The 22,355-nt window shown below is 40.3% G+C and overlaps 1 protein-coding gene across 3 annotated transcripts in view; it reads right to left on the bottom strand.

Annotated features, from left to right (window-relative positions):
* Positions 1 to 22,355, bottom strand: part of ZMYND11 (zinc finger MYND-type containing 11) — a 106,316-nt gene that overhangs the window by 3,571 nt on the left and 80,390 nt on the right. For all 3 annotated transcript variants that reach the window (XM_058819275.1, XM_058819284.1, XM_058819291.1), the window contains 10 exons: positions 16,238 to 16,315; positions 15,788 to 15,880; positions 14,239 to 14,326; positions 13,083 to 13,138; positions 12,163 to 12,240; positions 11,500 to 11,618; positions 9,432 to 9,639; positions 7,510 to 7,578; positions 5,427 to 5,699; positions 4,138 to 4,323 (listed from right to left, as the gene is read on the bottom strand). In XM_058819275.1, the coding sequence (XP_058675258.1) occupies positions 4,138 to 4,323; positions 5,427 to 5,699; positions 7,510 to 7,578; positions 9,432 to 9,639; positions 11,500 to 11,618; positions 12,163 to 12,240; positions 13,083 to 13,138; positions 14,239 to 14,326; positions 15,788 to 15,880; positions 16,238 to 16,315 (1,248 nt within the window). The remainder of the gene's footprint in view (positions 1 to 4,137; positions 4,324 to 5,426; positions 5,700 to 7,509; positions 7,579 to 9,431; positions 9,640 to 11,499; positions 11,619 to 12,162; positions 12,241 to 13,082; positions 13,139 to 14,238; positions 14,327 to 15,787; positions 15,881 to 16,237; positions 16,316 to 22,355) is intronic.

Genomic DNA, 22,355 nt, shown 5'->3' with positions numbered 1-22,355 from the left:
AAATGTCAAAAGTCACAACAATGGCATCCCAGGAGACAAGAATTATGGGTTTGTTATAACCCATGTGGGGTCAGCCTGTAAGGACACTGCTGTCGCTGGGGTTTGCTGACTGGCAGCCAGCACTGCCACCTCCTGAAGGGAAAACCTTGTGCTCCATGAGTGCTACTGAGCAGATCAAAAAAGTGGTTTTTCCTCCAAGTCTTAGATAAACCCAAGGTCATACACAGGTTGGCTACCTGGGCTCTTGCCCTTTGTCCTGCCTGCCAGCACTGCACAAAACTCCTGAAAGAAAGATGCTACACAGCCCATGCTTAATGCAGAATTATTTGGTTCTGGAGAAAGCTGCAGCAAAGATGATTTCTACCTCGGAACACAGAGAACACCCCCAGCCTTCTGATAGCTGGAAATCTACTTGGAAAATAACCCTGTGGCCTCTGGGGAAATAAGAAAGGGAAGGCAACATGCTGGTCAGCACCAAGGGTGGCCATCAAGGAGGCACAGCACCCACACAGTGCCCTGTCTTCAGGCAGGTTTATGCCCCTTAAGGCAGTGCTGCAAAAGCATGAACTGTCATTTTGACAAAACTCCATAAGATAAGGTGGCATTGCTGCTTAAGGGATCAATTTATACTTCTGCATCCTGGACAGTCAGCTTCTAATGACCTCAAATTTGTCCTTCTGAATTTGGTCTGCTCAAAATCAGGAGGCATCTTTAGGAATCCAGTCTGAAATGCTCATTGCGTGATGGTGAACAAGGGGAGGGATATCACACAGTCTGTGCAGGCTGCTATCAAACCACAAAATAACACACAATTTAATTTTTATGTCCTGACTAGCTACAGCTTTGCTAATAAAACAGAATTACAAAGGAAACAAACCCAACTGCCTCAAAAGAAAAACCACAACAACCCACACTACTGAAAGACAGATCCAAGAAAGCCAACATTTACACTGGCTAAACTGATAACCATTTATTTATATCAGCAATAAAGGGACTGCCCTAGCTGTGTGAGAAGGGAACCTCTCCATTTTCCTTTCATAATTTAGCTCCTGGGAAGTTTATTTGTAAAAATGTCTGCAAACAAGTATCCTCTTGAGAGCTGTTTTCCAGGTTTTTCATGTTGCTGGCTGCCCACAGGCCTGTGGGAGCCATCAGGATCATCTGCTGGAAAGGTGCTGGGAGCAGCTGTGGCTCTCCATTATGTACAGCATGGGCCTCAGCCCAGAGAGCAAATTCACATCTGCTGACTTGGAGAGATCAAAAAATGCTATGACAGGAGAGGACAACTGATCTGTGGGTCCTGCACTTCCCTTTACATATGCTGGCCATAAGTGTGGGATGTAAATCTCCACTTACAAAAGGAAAATAATGTCATCTGTGCTGGTACCAACACATGTGGCACTGGAGGCAAAATGCCAGCTGGCCTCAGGCCTCCTCTTTTCTTTGTATTTTCCTCTTTCCTTTGTATTTTCCTCTTTCTAAATGTTATCAATCACTTGGGGTTTTGTTTCAGAGAGTACACATCACAGACAATGCTCATTCACTTAAAGCCCACCTGTTGCAAGTTAAAATAAATATATGTGTAAATAGATTTGAAAGAGAAAAAAGTTGAAAGCTGTCTATGAAATGACCTATGCACCAATTTAAACGAGTCTTATATAAAAATAAAATAATTTGGAGAAACTATAATAGAAACATTGTTGAGACCAGCACTGCAGCCTGAACCCTAGAGGCCACGGAGGTGCATAATCTCATTATTGTTACTGCTGCCTTTACACTTCTTCCTTTTCTTTGCTATTTACTTGAGGTATCTGTATTAAACCCAAATTTTCTGAAGGTATAAAAATGAAATTGGGCTAAGTCAATTGTGACCAGCTAGAGAAAGAGGAACTGTTATTCTTTTAACTGTGCATTAGTCTTCTGAGAGCTGGAAGCACATCTCATGTCCTGTACACTACCAGCAAAATGATCCCTTTATCCCAGCTGGACTTGTTTTTTAGGTATGAGAAAAAGACAAATACAGTGTGAATAATAGCAGCTGTATTCCCAAGCACAGACATCAGCATTACACAAAACCAGAGGTCTCTGCTCCTAATTAAAAAGCAAAGCCAGCAAAACTCATTTAGTATGTGTGTTAATTACATGAGATTTTGATACGGAGGTATCATTATAATAGCAGCACACAAGTGCAGCACTACACACCAGGGACTGTCATTAGTAGCACTGAAGGAAGAATCACTGGGGAGTTGTGTAATTGGACCAAGTCCAGCTGCCTGGGGCTGTGTGTTGGCAGGCAGATCCATCAGCCTGAATGCAGAGGTGTTTATCCTGACCCTCCCTCTCCTGCCACATGCAAACCAGCTGCCTGCATGATGCCTTCATTTAGGCTGGTGATTGACAGATAGTCTGAGGCCACAGAAATAGGCAAGATTGTCAAATACTCTTTCTATCTTTTGATTGTTTTGCTCAGTAATGAAGCTTTATGTCCTCATTAATAAATTCAGTGATGTGGTACCAGGGCATTTTTTGATTAGTCTGAAGGATATAGTAAAGGCACATTGGAGCAGCTAACTCCAGTCAGTCTCTCTTGAAAATCCTACCTTCAAAACTACCAAAAAGCAGCTAAAGCCAAGAGTCCAGCCTCACAATGATGTTATTGTGCCCCAGTTAGTGCATGTCAGCTGAGTGGTGACAGTGGTTCACATTGTGCTCTTCACTCCTGACAGAACAGAGGTAATTTGACATATTCTATAGTGGGCAAAGGCAGTTCCATTTCCCTCTCCAGTGCCACAGGTGAGCACACAGGCCCCAGCAGCTGGTGACACACTGAGCACAGAAACTCCATCAAGGCAGTCAAAAATAACTTCTCTGGTCTGCAGAGACAGGTAGGGAGGAAATCTCTTATTGACAGACCCAAGCACTGCACCATCATAACACCCACAGTAAAACCTCTGTGAGGAACAGAAATGAAGACTGCAGGAACTGGGGCATTTGAAGTAATTATTCTCTTTTCAAAAACCAAACTCATATCTGTGATAGTCAGTGATTGACTGTCTTGCCTGAGTATTTTTTCCACTCCTCTCCAGAGCAGAGTTTTCCCTGCAGGGCCCATTGTTTCATGTAAGCACAGGGACTAATGAGGCTGAGCAGCAGCAAACAGCCCCTTAGAGCAGAAGGCAAATGGGGCTGCAGGGGGTGGCAGGACTGGCTGTCTCTTGGCTGGTGCCATCTCCTGGAGGCTCCTGCCCCTCTCCAGCCCCACCAGTGCTACAATCCTGTGCCCACACCCCTGTGTGTTACAGACAACTGTCACAGTGCTGTAGGAGTTCCTCAGTGATGGCTTTTGCTCCCCTGTTCTGTGAAAATTAACAAAGGAATAGCAGACTTTGTGTGTGTGCCAGGTCCCAGCTCCTGGGCAGAGCAGTTTCCACCTGCACTCTGCTCCTGGCAAGCAGCACAGTTTATGGTTCTTGCAGTGTTTGGCTAGGTGCTGTACAGCCATGTGTGAGGAACACTCCAGCCTGAGAAAACACCAACCACAATCCAAATAAAACCAGGGGGAAGTTTGTTGTGTGTAGCAGAACAGTAAGTTAGATGTCTATTTTCACTTTTCCAGAGGGCACACCAACGTGGTTTTTGCAGCTGGTGCTGCAGAGTTGCACTTAAGGACCAAACAAGAGAGGAATACATTTCAGAATGCGTGTCTTAGAAAAAGCAAGGAGAGGAAAAGGCCAAAAGGATATCACTAACAGCCTTATTAGCAGGGGAATCTAAATTGATGCAGCCAGATATTGTACCCTCTGAGGTCTCAAGATCAAAGGAGTGTGAACATAATGCAAAGCACGTCTTATACAGAGTAAAACAGCATTTAGAAAAAAATATTTTGGATACTAAGATCTGATTGGACTTGAGAGAATGTTGCTGTTAGCACTAACAAATTAAGATGGAAAGTAATCAAAATGCCAAGTTGAAATTTGGAGAAGATTTGAAACAGTTATATGAAGGAGAAAGCCTTAATGCTGAAAGAGCAGTGAAAGAGCAGTGCAGTTAAAAGCAAGGAAGAAATCCCCTTCAACTCCTGCAGGATGCATTTTACATTTCCACTTAACTCTCTTGTGATACATTTTTGACACTTACCCACTGCTTCTTCTTGGTCTGGGAAATCAGTTGCTTGTGCTGACCTGCTAGCTTCTTAATTTCTTCTAGAAACTCTTCTTTGCACTTCTCCTTTACTTGCTTACACTTTCTGTCCATCTCTCCTTGTGCGTTGGCCACAGCTTTGTTCACAGCCTGCCTTTTCTCCTCCTCCATCTCCGTGCGCAGCTGCCAAACACAGACAGCAAAACAATCAAGGGACAGCTCCTGGAGTTAAAAGTGTCTTACTTAAACCTCTACTCTTTGAATCTCTGTTACTGATGCAGGTGGGGGTCACCTAATTTGAGATTTCTCCTATTTAGGAAATAAAAAATTGCTCAATTAGAGATATAACAAAAACAGATTTAATAAAAATAAAAATGTCACTGTATTTCTCCTCTGCTAGGCATCTGTAATAACAGCTAAGTAAGTTCTATGCATATTTGCTGAATCAGTTTATAAATTTGATCAATCGGTTTATAAATTTATTAATTTCTCTTTAAAAATATTTTGTTTTCTCCAAATCTACAACTGCATATAAATCTACAGCAAATGCACAATGGAAAATACAAAATAGAACATCCCTGAGTTCATTAAGAGGTATTTATTTATTTTAGTGTTCATTGTCAGTGAGGCTCCTCTGCCCTTGCTCAGGTATATAAACATTTGATGTCTTAATCCTACAGGATTAACACTTGAACTCCCTAAGTTCATTTCACAGTCCTTCATCCAGAAGGAAATTCATCTTATCTTAAGACAGGTACTTAAGAGAGGTCAGACAAATCATCCTCCAAATTGCCCTGCTCTCTCTAGCCAAAGGTGACCAGGTCAAGCTTAGACATTGAATTTTAAACAAGTTATTATTAGATAAGAAAATTCAAACAAATTTCAGTGACCCTATTTGATCTTTAGGTCAGAAGATGGGCAAAAGAAGAATTATTTACGATTAGCAGTTAAACAATGACATTGTTTAGAATCACACTTAACAAGGGAGAGAAAGGCTTTGGAAACAGATACTCATGAATGAATGAAACAATTAGTTTTAGTTTTGGATCACAAACTGATTTCACTGGACAAGAATCAAAAAAGCCAAGAGTTTGCTGTTTACAGTAGGTTTGTTGGTATAGAAATGGTCTAAAAAAACAGTAATGGAGACTATTTTTATGTGGTCTCTTTGGAAAACATTTTTTATTCGTTTTGGTAAAAGAGGTTGTTACAAAAATAGAAAGAAGAAGAAATCCCCAAAATCTCCTCTCCTCAACCCAGGGTAGGTGGTGTTCAACAAGCGTTACCTTTTCCACTGCCTCTCGCACAACTCTCTCAGTTTCTCTTTTGTGATCAGCTTTCATCCTGTCCTTGAAATCATTAAAGATTTTGGTGTATTTGTCATGGCACATGTTCTGACACACTCCATCATTACTGGTCTGGATGCTCCGATGCACCATTTTTGGAGAAGAGGCACTTAACTTCTTGGTCTGAGTTGAGACTGAAACTTTTTCAATGGGCTGAGGCATTGTGGGAATTTCCTGGCTTGAACTTACTGCTTCAGTTTCAGGTTCTGGCTCCTGCAGAGAAAGAACAAACTTGTAAATCAGATATCCACATAGAACAAGTCAACCTGTTCCCTTTTCAGGTCCCCCTGAAGACAAAATGTTATGTGAGTAATATCAGTGTAATTAATATGAAAGATGTCTGCTCAAGACCTGTAGTGCTAATGGGATGTGGGATCCCTGTGGAAAACCAACTTGAGAGTGGGCAGGCTCTTGGGTCAGGCTTTTCTGACTTCAGCCAGCCTCACCTCCCCAAAAGTATGAAAAAACTCAGAGGCTGTGCTGACTCTTTGGGATTGCTAGAGGTTTGCTAGAGATATTTTTCCCCCACAATATTCTGCCTAAAGAGACTGTAGTTGCATGGCCAAGGCTCCTGGATTGTTTTGGCAAACTCTGGGCTTACTCTGACCCAACAGGCTGCCCTGGAGTCTGTGATATTCCACTGACTCCACAGAAGTGCTGCAAAGATTGATCAGAACTTCAAAGGTCCTTTGAAGATGAAAGGCTAATGAGAGCCTATGTCTTGCTTCCAATAATATGGAACGAGACTTGATGACCACAGAGGCTCTGTATAATTATACAATTATCAAGAAAGAAGTCCCTGTTACTGTAGTGTACTGTGCTGAATTCAGCTGCCTGTGTTATTACAATGTAACACCAATGGCTCCTGCTCTTTAGAACAGATTGACGTTATACTCCTGGAAATGTTTATTGCTATTTGAGGTGTCTGAAGACATAAACATTTTTTTTTAAATTAAAGTTAGATCTTTTACTGCTCATTTAGCAGTGTAGAGACAAAGCCTTGCTCAGGACTGGACTTAGTGCCTGTCTGTGTGATGAAGCATTGCTCACAACATTCAAAAGGCTGACTGTGTATTCCCTTTTGCAATCAATTACTCTCTGAGAGGTCACTAATTGACTTCTGGATCACTGATCAGAGCTAAGAAGGCAAATGTTAAGACATAAATATATGAAGCAAATTACAGCATTTGCTTGACAGAAAACAGAGTAAGAAAGGAAGATTACAGGAGGATGTCTTGCCAATCTTGCACTCAAACCAAGTTTGTGCCCCAGGGAGCAGAGAGCGTGTCACTGTCCCCATCCATGAGGCTGCCTCCTGCAGGATCAGGTACAGTAGGGAGGCAGGGAATGAGGAGCATCCTTGTCCCTGTTCCAGCCACCACAGAGAGCTCTGCTCTACAGAGAGCTCTGCTGCTCCAGCCCCTCTGTAGCTCTGCTGCTCCAGCCCCCGCAGCCTCCTCTGCAAGGGCATCCCGAGCCCTCTGGCAGGGAACACACACATATGTGCAAATGTTTCTCAGCGTTCCTCTCAGCTGGAAGGAGGCCAGGAAAGAGTCCTTGGCGGCTCGGGAAGAGATTTACGGCTCTCTCTGTAAGTGCCCCCTCGTGTACACGAGCAATAGCGCAGCCCTTGGCTCCCTGATCCCGCAAGCGGGATACACAGGGAAGCCCTGCAGACAAAGTGGGTAAGGAGGCTCATAAACTTAATAGTCCTGATTGCACTTCTAATTTTTGCTGTTTATGGGCTTGCTGATATCCTGAATTAAGTTATTAAAAAAGAAATGTTGTAAGCTGGCTTGCTTTTATTCACGACACAGAATATTCCAATGATGACACACATTGCTTGCATGTGGGAGGCACAATTACACTTGTTAGCAGGGAGTACCAAGCTGTGGGGCTGGAACTGCCAAGGCTATTACTGTAACATCACTAAAAGGTGACTGAAATTGAAGGAGTGCCTATTAAAATTTCAGACTTTTTGCACTTTTCTATCTCTACAAACACAGTAATTGAGGTCACTCACTTCTTTCTTGAGTTCCATACTCTGGTTACGTCGTCCTTTCTTTGCTCGTGGTTCCTGAGTAACCTTCAGCTATGAAAATTAAGAAAAGCATGTTGAATCAACCCAAAAATCAGTAAATGTAAGTGGCTTTCATTGTAACATGACTGATATGCCTTTTATTTGTGATTATTTGCAATTATTTAGGGTATCAAATGGAAATGTTAATGAAATGTTCTTAAATGAGAAGTGCACACAATAAACTTCCTACATTATCACTGATGACTATGACTGCAGGAAGGAACAAAATTAAAGAACAAGTTCTGCCATTCAACATGCACTTGCTAAACTATCCTTAATAATTCCTTTCTTCATTGCACACACAAGCTCAAACAGTTTTCTGATATTCTGATATCACCCATACTTAGAAATCAGATCTTTTTGGATGCCAGAAAACAGCAGTGATTACAAAGAGAATATAAGTATGTAAATATGGTAAGATCACCTAGACTGGATTATTACTGGAGGAGTATGGAACTTTATGCTTTAGAATAAAAGTCAGTCTCACAGTAGAAACAAGGATGAAATCTAAGTGGATGGTAATTATCTTACAGTGCTTGTAGAGAAGTTCTTATGCCTGCTTTTGAAGCATGGCTAGCACTAGCTAGTCTTAGTAACAGGATATTGCAGACTACAGCAGAACAGTGAGTTTGATGGCTACTCCTGTGTTCCTGTTTCTGGGAAACCAGTAAAACAGGTATAAGCATTAGCCAAGTCAAGGAAGAATAGTTGGCATTGAAGAGAAAATATGTAAATGTACACTTCAGACCCTGTGACTGACACTTCTGAAAAAAAAAGGGAAAATACCAGTTCTTTTATTTGTGACTATTTTCCTGTTTTACCACAGGCTGTTGTATGATCGCACACACAAATTTAAATAAAGGGGCTACAAAGGGTTAGCTAAGCAGACCAGGCTAAAAAATCCTAAACCAGCATTGCTAAGGAACAACCTCCCACCACAACATAGAGTTTCAATAAACTTTTTAGTTCCAGACTGGGTGATAGACCTGTTTGACAAAAGGACAAAGGAAGAGGGTAAAAATACACTGATTTTTTTATTTAAATACAGACTTAGAGAAAGGATAGGGGTTTTAAATGAGGAAAGATGTTGCCAGGGAAAGGGCTGCCAAAAATACAGAGAAGCATCCTGCAAACTATGAAAATCTTACTGCCAAGTCACTAGTAGTGAATATATAACACCCTCTTGAACAATGAATGATTAGTAAAGATCAGCTATGATAAGGGAATTTTCATGTGGAAATGCAAAGTTTTGGATCTTGGCCATTTGTGCTCTTTGTTAAAACAACATGATTTTTCTTGTTTTGCAGAATTATTTTTAATGACTTTAATCAGTTTCTGGTCACGTGGTCCTCAAGTGCAACATTTGCACCTAACTTCAGTTGGACCTGCTGAAAATGTCATGGCTGGTGTAACTTGTGGATCTGAAGGCAGAATAGAGCTCAAAGTGAACATACTCCAGCTGTGAAAAGGCTGAGCAGCCACAGGGCTGTCCCTTGACAGAGCTCCAAGAAGGCACTGTTGCAGTCCATCTGATATCTGTGACATTTAACTCAAGCATTCCTGTTTAACTTTAGAAATCTTGATCTGTCTCATCAAGGTGCTGTACATGACAAACACTCTGAAACTTCACAAAGGTCATTTGAGAAACTGAGGAAAGAAGGAAAATCTAAATTCTTGCTATTACTGATAGCAAGATAGGGATAATAAGGGGGAACAAGTGATAGGGAGAATAAATCTTTAAACCCTCTTGTCCTCACAAACCTGCAGACAGAGCACAAGGCTAACTAACAGCACATTAATCAAAACGACACTGACTTTGTACTCTAATGAATTTCCCCAATTGCTAATATTGCAGCAGCACTCACTTGCTCATTGCTAGTGGAAGAGATGCTGGACTCTGCCTCCTCTTCCCCTTTGTCCTCATTCTTTGATTTCCAGAATCTTCCCTCGCGGAGGAAGCGCTGGTGCAGCTCCAGCTCATCACAGGCCTTCTTCCAGCCCATGCTGCGCTTCACGTGCAGCCGGTGGATGTTCACTGTGATGTCTTGAATGTTTTCAGAGGGGATCCAGGCCCTTGTGAATACACAGAACACACAGTTCAGAAACATGAAAACCAGGTGAAGGATCTCAACCTGAGAAAGGGACTTCAAAAGTTTTTCACAATGGTCGATCACTGACAATTCCTTTTTGATTTTTTTTTTTTTAAACTCAACACATTTGAACAAATGGACTGCATGCTGTTGGACATTTTTGTTATTATAAATACTTGTTAGCTGTTGGTGCTATGGCTTAAAGTCTCTCTCATTTTTGATGAGCCACAAACCTTCCCCAGCACCATCTCTTACATGTTCTCTTGTTAAATGCCCTGACTCAGACACAGAAACATTTTTTTACTGGAGGTTCATATGCTAATCCAATTTAGCTCTTGACCTCTTTCCTAAAATTGTCAGGGAATGTACTAATTCCTCACCTTGAATATAAACATTTTGTGTCCTGGGCCCCTGTTTATCAGGACTGAACTTCCATGGGGACTCTCATGCTTATTTGGACTGAATTCATGCCAGTGACATGGTTCCAAAGTTACTCTGTCGACTTAAATGTGTTCAGAGAATCCTCAGAGAGTAAGATAGGCATGTCTTGACATTCTGAGAGGTTATACCAACCACCAGGCAACATTGGACACTGGATATAGAGTCAACGCTATGCACATCTGCCTAACAGATTAAATACTCAACAAATTACATGTTTGTGAAAAGATTCTTGATTCTTACAATATAAATTTAATTTGAGTAAAGACAAAAAACAATGCCAATTTACACCAACCAGAAGTTGGGCCTTTTATCCAAGCCCAGCACAGTAATTAAGCAATGGCACTGCAGTTAAACATCCTTTGCCTTTTGTACCAGCACACATTTAAGAAGTGGCAAGCACCTCATCCCACAGGTTCCAGGTTACTTTATTAAGTAATTTTAAACTGTTCAAACTTAAAGCCAAAGATAACTAATGAAATAAACTGTATTCATTAACAGATTCAAGGTAAAAGCATTCTGTGACTGAGGCACCAGTTAAGATCCTTTACTTACTTTATAACATTAGAAAGTCTTGGCAGCTCGTAGACAAAGTGACAGATGTTATATACTGTGCAAGTTACATGAAAGCAATTTAAATAAACAGTTACTAAAACACTGTTACTGAATTGTCTAGGTCCTTTTGGGATGCACCAAAATATATCATCTCCCAAAAACCATGAATTACTTTAGAAATGTCTCTTCTCCTCACATTATAGGCATATAAATAAAACAGTAAAATAATCCAAACCAGTACATCCACTGTCACACAGCTACAAACTTCCCAAATGCTGAACAACCAGCTGGAGAGAGAACCAAAAGCTGATCTCTAAGAGACAAGTTTCCAGTGTAAAGAGGGATTCTCTGAAATTGCAAACTGGCTCCCAGCAGGAGGCCTGTCAATGTTCTAGCAGTGAGACACAAACATTTGTGATATATATCGTGGTACCAAACCACAAAATTGTAGTGCCTCAGCTCAAAAGAGAAATTGCCTGAAGTCAATAGTGCTGGTAGAAGGAGCACATTTCTGTCCCATTTTCACCTTGGCCTGGATCAGGAGACTGCTACACATTTGAAGAAACAGCTTAAGTTCACTTACTGTCTTTAATTAAAATGGCATTAAGGAACATCCTTCTGGCAACTGTGGAAAGAGAACCTCTGAGCCACCGAATTTGGACACTTCAGATGTGTTAGATTGAAACTTAGGTTTTCTGAAACAATCATGGCAAAGCATTCAGTATTTCTAATGCTGGCAACTTCTAAAGCTATGCCAGGATTTACAACATGACAGATGAGATTCTTTTAATATTCTTAAAATTCTTTTAATATTGTTTGTAAAAAGCAGCACATGGAATTAATAAATTACCTTTGGTGGTGATGGCCAAAAAAGCGAACATCAACTTGATTGTCCTCTTTCTGCATGACTTTGGCTGGCCAAAACCCAAAGCCTTTCATTTTGGCCCAAACCAACTCATGATTAGGTATCTAGAAAAAGAAGTTGGATTTATTAGTGGATATGAAATATATTGCTATCTCCCACAAATATTCTGCTGTAACACTATGCAAGTACCTTAAGAGCTTGGTTACTGTTTGTGTCTAGTGCTATTTTCACTTTTATCTTCTTACATTTCCTTGTTAGATAGATTGCTTGGATCAACTTAAAAAAACCCCCTAAAACTGCAAAGTCTGAAAATGGTATAACTGTCTATTGAAAACAGAGATCCTAAGCAGCCCAAAAATTAACTTGTCTTTCTAGCTTCATTCAGGAGCAGAGTTTTAGTTCTGTAAGCTCCTTATTTTCTTGTGAAACTGTTGTAACTGGCTGATACCCAAGGTTTATAACCTATATTGTTACAGCTTTGAACTTCAATCAATACTTCACTTGTGTAAAATATCCAGGCTTACAGAGTCTTAACCATGCTTCTGAAACCAGCCCTGTGAAATGGAATATTCAATGCATTAATGACACCAAAACTGCAGGCTTTCATACAGAAAAGCAAACAAATAAAAATCTGTGTCAGCAACATACACAAGGATAGCAGAACCAATTGTCAGGTCGTGCATTTGACAAATAGAAACAGTTCTTGCAAAGCTGCAGTTCATCCAGCTGAAAAACAAACAAGAAAAAAGATAAATAAGCAAAAAAAAAAATCTTATTTATGTGATTTCAGTAGCATCCCTCTCCCTTAAGTAGTACAATTTTTCAGCCCTGCTTGCTAATTTGGTGGAGTTACCTCTGTCCATGCAAACTAAAGGTGTGAAACTGAGGTGGGCTGTGAGAGGCTGAAAGACAACCTGAAGAAACATTATTCATCTTACAGAAAAGCCAGGCAGAGGGAGAAGACTCATTGACATATTAATGATCTATTATAGATGAAATGCAAAGAACAGTTCTTAAAATTCATCAAATATTTAAAGTACATTGTGAAAGAAGTAATTCAACTGTACAAAAGGAGAAAGTGTGCCAGCTCCTGTGTTGTATTTTTTGGTCTCCCTTGAATATGGAGAATGATGACAATTTTTTTTTTAATGACAATTAGAGAATTTAGTAGGAATCTCACCTCAGATTCAATTTATATTAGTAAGTACAATTATTTAAAGTCCAAGATTCAATTTATATTAGTAAGTTCAATTATTTCTAGTCCAAATCTGTATTGCTCGATTATTTTCAAAACTGAAATTTGAATACCAGTGTTTTTAAAATTATCATCTAGTTGCAAAAAGAAAAAAACCCATAAAACCAACAAAACCCCAACAAAAAAATCCAACCAACAACAAAAACCTAAAGAAAAAGTAAAAGGAATTCTGAATCAGCTCCTAGACTGTCTGGAGGAAATTTATATTTCAATTCCACATGCTTTTAATTTTGTAATAAGAAGAATAATTTCTCAGGTTTTGAAATGAAAATTAAGTAACTTGGTCACATCTTAGTTACTTGGTAGTACTTACTTCATGGCAGGTGTCTTTGTAAAGCATCCTTGCTATATCAGCTTGTTCACTGTCCGCTGTAAATCAAAAATAGATGGTATAAACAATCACAGTATGATCACAGTGCTCACAAAGATTTGCAGCTGTGACATTCATGCTATAATTGTCATTCTTAAGAAGAAAAAATATAATTTAATCACTTGGACAGCCCTTCCATTTAAAATTTTCTAACAATCTGTTCAATATTTGTTTTCTGTGTCATATTTATATGCCACAATACTGCTTTTACACTGAACAATGCAAGTACACATCTGAGGAGGAGCAGCAGCAGGGAGACACAGTTGCTCTTAATATGGGTTCAGTTCCTTTCTCTGCTTGTGTCTAAATGGCACACTGCAGTTATCCTAAAACATCTCCTCTCAGCTCCGTGCCCTGAGTGATGCTTCACAGAGTATTGATCACTGAGTTTCCCTTTACACCCCTGTATTCCTCTCCTGGCATATTCACATCTCTCCCCACCAGCCACACTGTGAATCTTCTGGGGCTGCATTTCCTGGTGCCACCTTCCTCCCAGTGCCCCTGATGGGGCAACCACACCCTTCCTGAGATGGTGGCTCTGAAAACAGGAGCTGGCTACAGCTTCTGGGCATGGTGGTGGGGATTTTTGACTTCCAATCAGTCACTCATTACCTTCCCAGTGCCTGGCAGCTTCTCTGATGGCTGTACCTCCACACTGCACTAGCAGCACACTCCTGGTGTGGATGTAGCTACTTTTGCTGTCACAATATGGCAGATATTGCCCAAAAGTAAAAGAAATATGTCCATAGTATATGTTTCTGCTGACACAACACAGAAAACCCTACCCTACCCTAGAAAAACATACATATATTGGCAAAAATCTGCAGTATAGACTGACTTAGGACTTTGCTGAAGAAGAAGCAGGATGGAAAGAGTGCAATTCTTACTAAGAGGTTTATTCAGGGAGGATGAAAATAGTTACTGTAGTAGGTGGGCCAGAAAAGACCCTAAAAAGTCCTTATGCACTTTGATTTTTAAGGGCTTTCAAATTACCTCATTCACACTTAAGACTACTTAACACCAAATTCATCCTGGACTTGTGAGTTTCCTACAAATAAAGACATATCAAACAAGGCAAGCAGTAAATGTAGTATTTTACCTCCATAGAAAATCACTGTGTTGTGTAGAAGCAGCTGAGCATCTGCTTTGAACTCCTCATAACTCCTGTACTTTCCTTCATTTACTTTCTACACAAAAGAGAACACAAGGCTGTGAGAAAACTCTTCAAAGTGCTCTACCTGCTTTATGCAGAGAAGCTTTCAAAGGAGTCTGCATTATGCAACACAGATCAGACACTGCCTTTCCTGCATACAAAAGGGATACTTACAGCTCTTTGACATGGTTTGTTAGTACCTGAGCTTTGGCTGCCCTTTATGCAATGCCCAGAAGTAAAATAGATCCTTTAATACTTGACCAAGTTTAAAAAATATTTTCTTGGTTGAAACAAGGTGAAGCTGCAGGAGCTGCAGCATAAGGTGTGGCCCAGAACATTTGTTCAAACTGAAATGTGTTCCCTGAGGTGAACATTTTGTACCCTAAAATATCAGCTAGTTTCAAATTAATGTTGACTGCCTTTCAGGACTGAGCTTCCAGGATCTTCATTTGACAGTCTGTGTTATCTGATGAAAGTTGATTGTCCCAGTCTTCCAAACTCATAAAAAATGCCTACATGGAGCCATGCAATTGATTTTCTTAGTATGGCTTTGTCCAATAGGGAATAAAGTGTTTTCAGCTGGGTTCTCTCAAGAACATCTATGACAATTCCAATCATCAAACAAAACATCAGCTTGTAGAATGCTGTCAGAGCCAAAAGACCTTCTATGGAAGCAGGAGAAGTTGACAGAGGGAAAGGAAGACCTGGCCTATTTTCAGGCTCAACCAGTGTTGCCAGCACTTCTAGAAAGCAGCAGTGCTGGTCTCCAAAACTGTCAGTGAAGCTATTGTTTATTTGTGCATTTTAATAATAAAACAAAGGCTCTTCACATCTGTGCTTGCAAAGGGCAAGATATACCACAGCACTGCCTACAATCCAGTTGCAGGAATGAGTAAAGATGAATATGCTGTTTATTATGGTCATGTGCAGTTGATTTATATGAGTCATGATCAGACCTTTGGCTCAGAAAAAAGGGACAATATTTTTATTAGTACTTTATTTTTGGAACAATTAATGCAAAACAGATGTTTTGGGTGAGTCTGGTTTTTCATGATCAACAAAGTGATTGGTTCTCTATGAATCATTCAGATGTTTATAAAGCTGACACCCACACAAGGGCATAGTGACTGAAATCAGAATGTGGCCAGAAACATTGGGCCAGAGAAGCACACACAGGCACTTGAGTCTATACTCATTGATTTAGCTAAACAGTAATTTCTCTGAAGATTTTAGCTACCTGAAGATGCTAGTGTAACCTTAGTACAAAAGGAATTGAGGATACCCTGTGTCTGGAAACTAGGAACCACTGAAAATGGTTTTACTCAATTAACTATTTATGAGGAAAAGTTTGACATGTTAAGCTTCCATACCTAATGCTGGATACAATACTGAAATACTGATCACAAAGAGAATTAAACAGGATTAGGACTTTTCAAATTTTCACTATTAAAAGACACCAAAACCAGTGTGGAAGTTGGAAAGCAAGTGACTCTACCTCCTGTATAGTAGGAACATCAACAGCTGAGTGCACCAGCCTTCGATACATTGGGTGTTTGTTGTCCTTCCCTTTCTTGTTTAGATCTATAGCCTGAAAGGACCACGAGACAGCGTTTGTTATTGCATTGAGAATCTGCTGAAAACACATTAAAAGGGATTAGAAAATGCAATAGTTTGGAATATTTCAGGTGAGTACTACACAAGGGCAACTGGGGATCCACAACCCATGAGATTGGGTTTGTCTCACACCTGAAAATTCCATGTCAGAGGAGCCACAGGCCCATGGCATAACCTGGTGAGACTGATCCAAACCTCAGGGCCTGGGAAGTGTGTATGAAAACACACACAGTGCTTGTGACAGGAGAAATAAAAACCACCCTCTGGCAGCCCCCACAATGATCCTGGGCAGTGCAGCAGGGACTGAGCAAAGCCCCCAGCCCAGACTCACCCGCTCCTTCATCCGGGACACGATGAACCGCAGGTATGTGCTCATCTCTTGCTTACTCGTGTTTTTCTTCTTGATACTCTGCCAAAGAAAAACAGCAGCATATCAGTGTTTTAAACTTCACTTCAAAATCCAGCCAATAAACATTTCCTCTGCATTAACACTTGATTTGAAAAGGTAACTTTTGAATCACATAAAACACTATTTCTTAGGGAAAATATTTTCTGAGAAATTAGTAACACTAACACGCCACTACCACCATATCTGTTACTTTGAATTATGTCTGCGCTGAGAACTTAGCTACAGAAAAATGGCAAGTTTTATTTCCACTTGTATCCATAATAGTTTGTCAAAACCTCTCATAAAAAAGTGTCTAATTAGAATAAAGCAACGAAGAAAGTAATTTTAGGGAGCAGCTGAAAATTTATTTAATGGTCTTTTTATTAGCAAGGCATTAATAATTTTAGTAAAATAAGAAATAATTTAAAAAATAATATCCTGTACCATCTACAAATTATGTGCTGACTAAGCAAAATGACACCATCTGGGAGGAAGACAAATTGGCTCTAGCCAGTAGAAACTCAGAGCACTTTTTACTGCTCAAGAAACAGCAATCTGGGAGTTTTGTGGTTCTTCCTTAACAAAAATTAATCCAGATTCCGGAACACAGATCACTACTTTTTAGCAGTTCGGGGTCCAGAGTTTTCCCTTCTCATTTTAGATTATTATAGAGACTTACCCCACCCTTCAAAGTATAACCAGGCTAGTGGGAATCCTCCATACCAAAAATGTGCTGCTAGAGAGAAGGTGTCTCTGCAAATACCTAAAGTGCTCTTACAAAGCAGCCTTTCCAATCCCTGTGCACAGCTCTGCAGAGCTACAGCAGCTGCCTGCAAAGTGCTACCTCCTCCCTGCTTTTACCTCCAGTAGCTCTCCCAAACAAAAGCACAGTGAAACAACAGCCTGGGTTCCAGGTCTGTTATCCTGAAGTGCTTCTAACTGCTCACATCTCCTGCAAGGCATTGACTCCTCCTCACACCTTGTGCACTGACTGCCAGGCTGAGCTCTCCCCTTCTCATGCCTCGCTTCACCACTTGTGTGCAAACTGTGTGGACCAAACTGGCTCAGTTACACCTGCATCCTCAAAATCTGATGGTCTTTAGCAAGAGCCACATAATTGTGCAGATGAAAAAAATGAATCCATGTTCTAATATGTAAATAAAGGAAGCTTAAAAATTATCTGTCACTAGAAGCGTGCTATTTTTCATTGAATTACTTCTAATGACTCTGGACATAGGGCTCACAGACATTGAGTACAGAGCACCTGCTTTTACAAATTTACTTGGCAAGAATAAAATTACACATTAGCACAAAAAAAGCTGATAGGATTTGATTGTGTCTCCCCTGTTTATATTCCTCCTGCAAGACACTGAGGACACTGAAAACCACAGGCTGTTCCCCTGTGCTACAGCAAACTTGTAACCTATACATCTCAGGATTGTACTTACTACCTTTCTTGAAACAAAACTGTGCACAGCACTACCTGCAAAGCTGCTCATTTGATTGCTTAACAGCAATTAGAATCATTACAAACTGTGCTGAAATGCCAGCTCAGTCACCAACCTACTCAGACCCTGCATGGTGCATAACAACACTACAGCTTCCTCCTGACTGGGAAAACCTCTCTTGTGGGAAGGGCCAGCCCCAGGTATTTCTAAACCTACAGTGCCTTTAAGTATTATTTTCATAATATTAATGGTGCCTGGCCTTCCTTCCATACTGTGGACTGACAGAGAATTTATCCTGCACGATATGTCTGAATCACATTCTGTATATTCATATTTCACTCTGACTACCAGGAGAAACGTGCATTCTGCTGGAATTCAAATCACCTACTCAGTTTCTCATAAACCAACATTGCCACTGCAAATGAAAACCCAAATGTGCATTAAATTATCTGCATTATGAAACACTGCTGTCATTTTGTCATTTCAGGCACTGGAGTGCTGTGTGCTTGCTAATGACACAGCATTTTAAAAGACTGAAACTTATAGGGAGACAATAAAACTCACATGCACTGACTAGTCCTACACCTCTTTTTCTGACATGGCTCTGGAATTTATCATCCTTTGAAAGTATTTCAGAATTCATGTGAACCATTTTTCATGCCTTGCTGGGCAAGACAGTTTGAAAGAGACTGTTGAGATGGATGGTTTACAGTCTTATCCTTGAGATCATAAGAAAAGATAGATGGCTGGCTTTGTATGGTTATTGATGTCAGCAATTAATATCATCTTAAGCACCAATGAAAATGATATAATTTATTTGCCAATTCTGGCAAACTTTTAATTTTTCCACTTTTCCTTCAATTCCTTACACTGATTTATTTTAAGAAAAACTTGATCTCCATGTTCCTCTACTAAATTTTGAAAGGTAATAAATTTAGGAAATTGGAGCCTATGAGCCAGCAAAATGTCTTTTTATGGCAAGGTTGCTCACCCTTTGTAGAAAGCCAGTTACATTTCAAGCACTTCATTCACTTTTCAACAATAATTAGCCATTTAGGAGGTAGCATTCACACATTCTTTGGAAGTTATAATGGAAAATGTATAAGTTTTTAATAAAAAAACCCCTCCTTTGTATTTTGAAGACTTGTAGAATTCTCAGAGTCGTCAACCTAGAGCCACTTAAAGCAGGAAAATAGATAATACTAGATGGGGACTATGATTTGTATAAAATCTATTTATATTGCTGACACAAGATAATATACCCTCTTTCAGGTCCCCTTTGTAGGCAGAGTGATATAGATGCAAATATAAATGAAAATTAGGTCTTCTAATTTCCTACTTTCAGGAAACAAAAACAATGATAGTGGCAAGATCCATTTTCTTTTCCCTGTCAGATCTACTAAAACACTCTACTGGAAACCTTGTTCAAGTTCAAGTTTGTTTCAAGGAGACTGCTGAGATTCAATCCAGCCCCCAAAATGTCAGGATCCTTATACTTTTACAAGACCTATTTGTGGGATAAATTGTCTTAATATGGGACTGTACCAGGTTTGGCTGGGATGAGATGGTTTTCATAGCAGCAGGTATGGTGCTGTGGTTTAGATTTGTGACCAAAACAGTGTTGGTAACACATGGATGTTGCAGCTCCTGCTGAGCACAGGGTAAAGGCCCTGGCAGTTTCTCACTCTGCCCCACAGTGAACAGACTGGGGAGTGCCCAAGAGGGTGGGAGAAGACCCAACAGAGCAGATGAGCTGCACTAACCAAAGAGTGTTCCATGCTATGTAACCTCGTGCTCAGCCATGGAAAGGAAGAGGAGGGAGCCTAGGGGGAATTTAGCCATCTTTAACTCAGGAACTGTCTGGGCATTGATCTGTCCATGAGGGTGGGGAGTGACTGCCTGGCACCACCTTTGTTTTGTGTTCTTTCTCAGCTGGGAGTTGAGGGGACATGGGAGCGCAGCCCTGTGGTGCCTGGCTGCCTGCTGGGGTTCACCTGCAGCACGGACAACTCCTCAGGCACACCCTGCTCTAGAGAGAGCGGCAAACCTGCTCTGAATCAAGGGAAACTGAAAGACTTGGTCAGGCCTGTGTGTTTAGACAGGGTATGAAGGAGTGAAGTAATAACCTTCCTAATAGCAATCCTCATGTAGAAGATTAATGAGATTTGGTAGGTGAAAGGCCAAGCCTGCAGCCTAACTCTCTTCTTGTGGGTGCAGGAAATACCTCCTATGAGCCTTATTCTCTGCAGCACATCTGTTTCTTAGAAGCTGGAACCTCAAGGTTACATTGCTCTGTATATTCAATATTCCAGATTAATTATACTGCCTAGCTGTTCAAGAGGGTAGCAATATATTGCTACTGTGCAGGTGTGACTTATTTAGCAATTCTGACATGCTCAGAGTGCTGGGCTTCACTGCAAGGCTTTTCAAACCACACGAGGCTGGAGAAGCCAGGGGCACTTCCCAGAAACACTCCATCCTGCAGCAGCACCAGGCATGCTGGAAGTGACAAACCTCTGCACTCTGAGTTAGCTCTCTGCTCCCAGGGTGGCAGTGGCCACTGTGCTGCAAACTTTCATTTGAAGAGGAAAAAAAAAATAGGAAAACTCTAAGAAATGCAAGGTGTCAGTGCCAGCATTCTGCCTAGCTATAGGCATTTAAATTACATTTGCACTGTTTAAAGAGGTTTCCATTTCCCTGTAATCTCCAATTAATGAATATTTTTCCCTTCCTCTCTCACCTGTCCTGTGTATACATACATCAAAGAGCTGCATTTCAGTTCAGTGATGGATTATGTGAAGGCTGCTCAATGACAGATATATGTTTCTAAGGCATCAGTTCCATTTTCAGAAGCAATTCAGGTTTCCAGGGGTCTATTTGCAGAGGGGAACTATGAGCATGAGTCTGACATACACTCACCACTGCTCTTCAGAAACTTCTGGCTTTACACACTGGCCCTTGGACTTTTTTAGGGTTTAAATTGCCAGAGGAATTTGGTGCTACATATGGAAAGCTTTACTGCTCTGCTGCCCTCTCAAACTTTCAACCCTCAGGTCCTCAGGTTTCCTGTACCATTAAGAAAGGTATGCAGGCACATGGAATGGGTCTCAGAGCAACCAATGCACTGTGTGCCCTAAGCATCACACAGAAAAGCTTCTGCAGGAGCAAAAGGTGCCCTGAGATTTGCCTCTTTCATGATCAGATGCAGTAAAATTAGACTTTTTAAAGCATCAGGGGCTTTTGGAAATGTTACAGCTGAATCCACAAATTGATTTCTACATGTATGGTGCATTAAGCACCTTCTGAATATCAAGCATCATATGAATTAAATATGCTTTTATCTGCACAAAGAAGGTGGCAGGAGGCTCTAAGTGGGGCTTACCCAGTTTTCTCACAGCTTTGCACAAATTCCTTTATCCTTTATTCAGCATGTGCTATGCAGTGCCCAGTTCTGTCAGCTCCCTGATTGACTCCAGGGTGCATGGCAGGGACTGGTGAGGACCAACACCTCACAGGTGTGGGCTCTGTGCTGCTAAAACTGGTCCTACACTAGGACTGCCCTTTGCCCGCCAATCCAGGATTATTATTTGTGTGACCACACCAAATACTGTTTCAGGAATATGTTTCCCCATCCAGGTCTCAAACTCCTACCATAACACTATGAAATAAACCTATAAAAATTCTTTCCTCCATCCTTGCATCTGACATTGACCACCTTGACTGACAGCTGGTACCTAAACCCCACTGATCTAAGCGCTTGAAAAACTTCACTTAAGTAACCTCCATCTTCCTGTGCTTCTAACTTTCCACTGCTTGTCATTCTCACTTGTCAAATTTTGTCTGAAGTTGATTGTAAACTGCATAATGGTTTATTCTTATGTACCCTAGGAAATGCTCAGTACAGTACCAGCACTCAGAGAAAGCCTATCTATAGAATACTTCCCAGAACAGTATTTAATATATTAATATAGATTTATTTATTTATTTATTTACATAGATTTTTTTCTATTTTATATAGATTACTTTGGTCTCCTATGTATAAACCCCAGGAATATTGGAGCACCCACTATAATAGGTAAATTGGCTCTAAGTCCTTGCAAAGAACATAGATGGAAGACCAATCTATCATCAGATGATTATAAAAAAATTTAGTAGTCAAGTGAAGCCACATGACTAATTCTTTCCTTCTGTTTCATGAATCAAAATTATTTCTCTGTGACAAATGATATATCAAAATGCTTAATTTTGCCTTCTTATTTTTTTTTAAATTTGGATTTTTAGACAAGAAACAATAATAGTCAGTTAAACCAACATGATCAAAATTCTCGTATTCATAATTTTGTATATATCTATTCCCCCTCCAAAAAATTAGTAATTTTGCAGTACTTTTTGTAGTCTTTAGGTACTAAATTAACAGCTGAAGAAAATTAATTCCCTTGGTTTTTATGACTGAAGAAAAGCAATAAATGTACAAGTTTCCTATATCATTCAGAGACAGAGGTGACTAACCCTGTCTGGAATGGACTATTCCAGTAGTGAAAAATGTAATCCCTAAGCTCATTCTATATTAAGTTTTTCTCTTGTGACTTGTCTACCAGGAATTTTGCTGATAA

The sequence above is a fragment of the Ammospiza caudacuta genome, chromosome 1 (assembly GCF_027887145.1).
Source record: "Ammospiza caudacuta isolate bAmmCau1 chromosome 1, bAmmCau1.pri, whole genome shotgun sequence".
In the NCBI taxonomy this organism is placed as follows: Eukaryota; Metazoa; Chordata; class Aves; order Passeriformes; family Passerellidae; genus Ammospiza; species Ammospiza caudacuta.
This window is presented reverse-complemented; position numbering and strand designations above follow the sequence as displayed.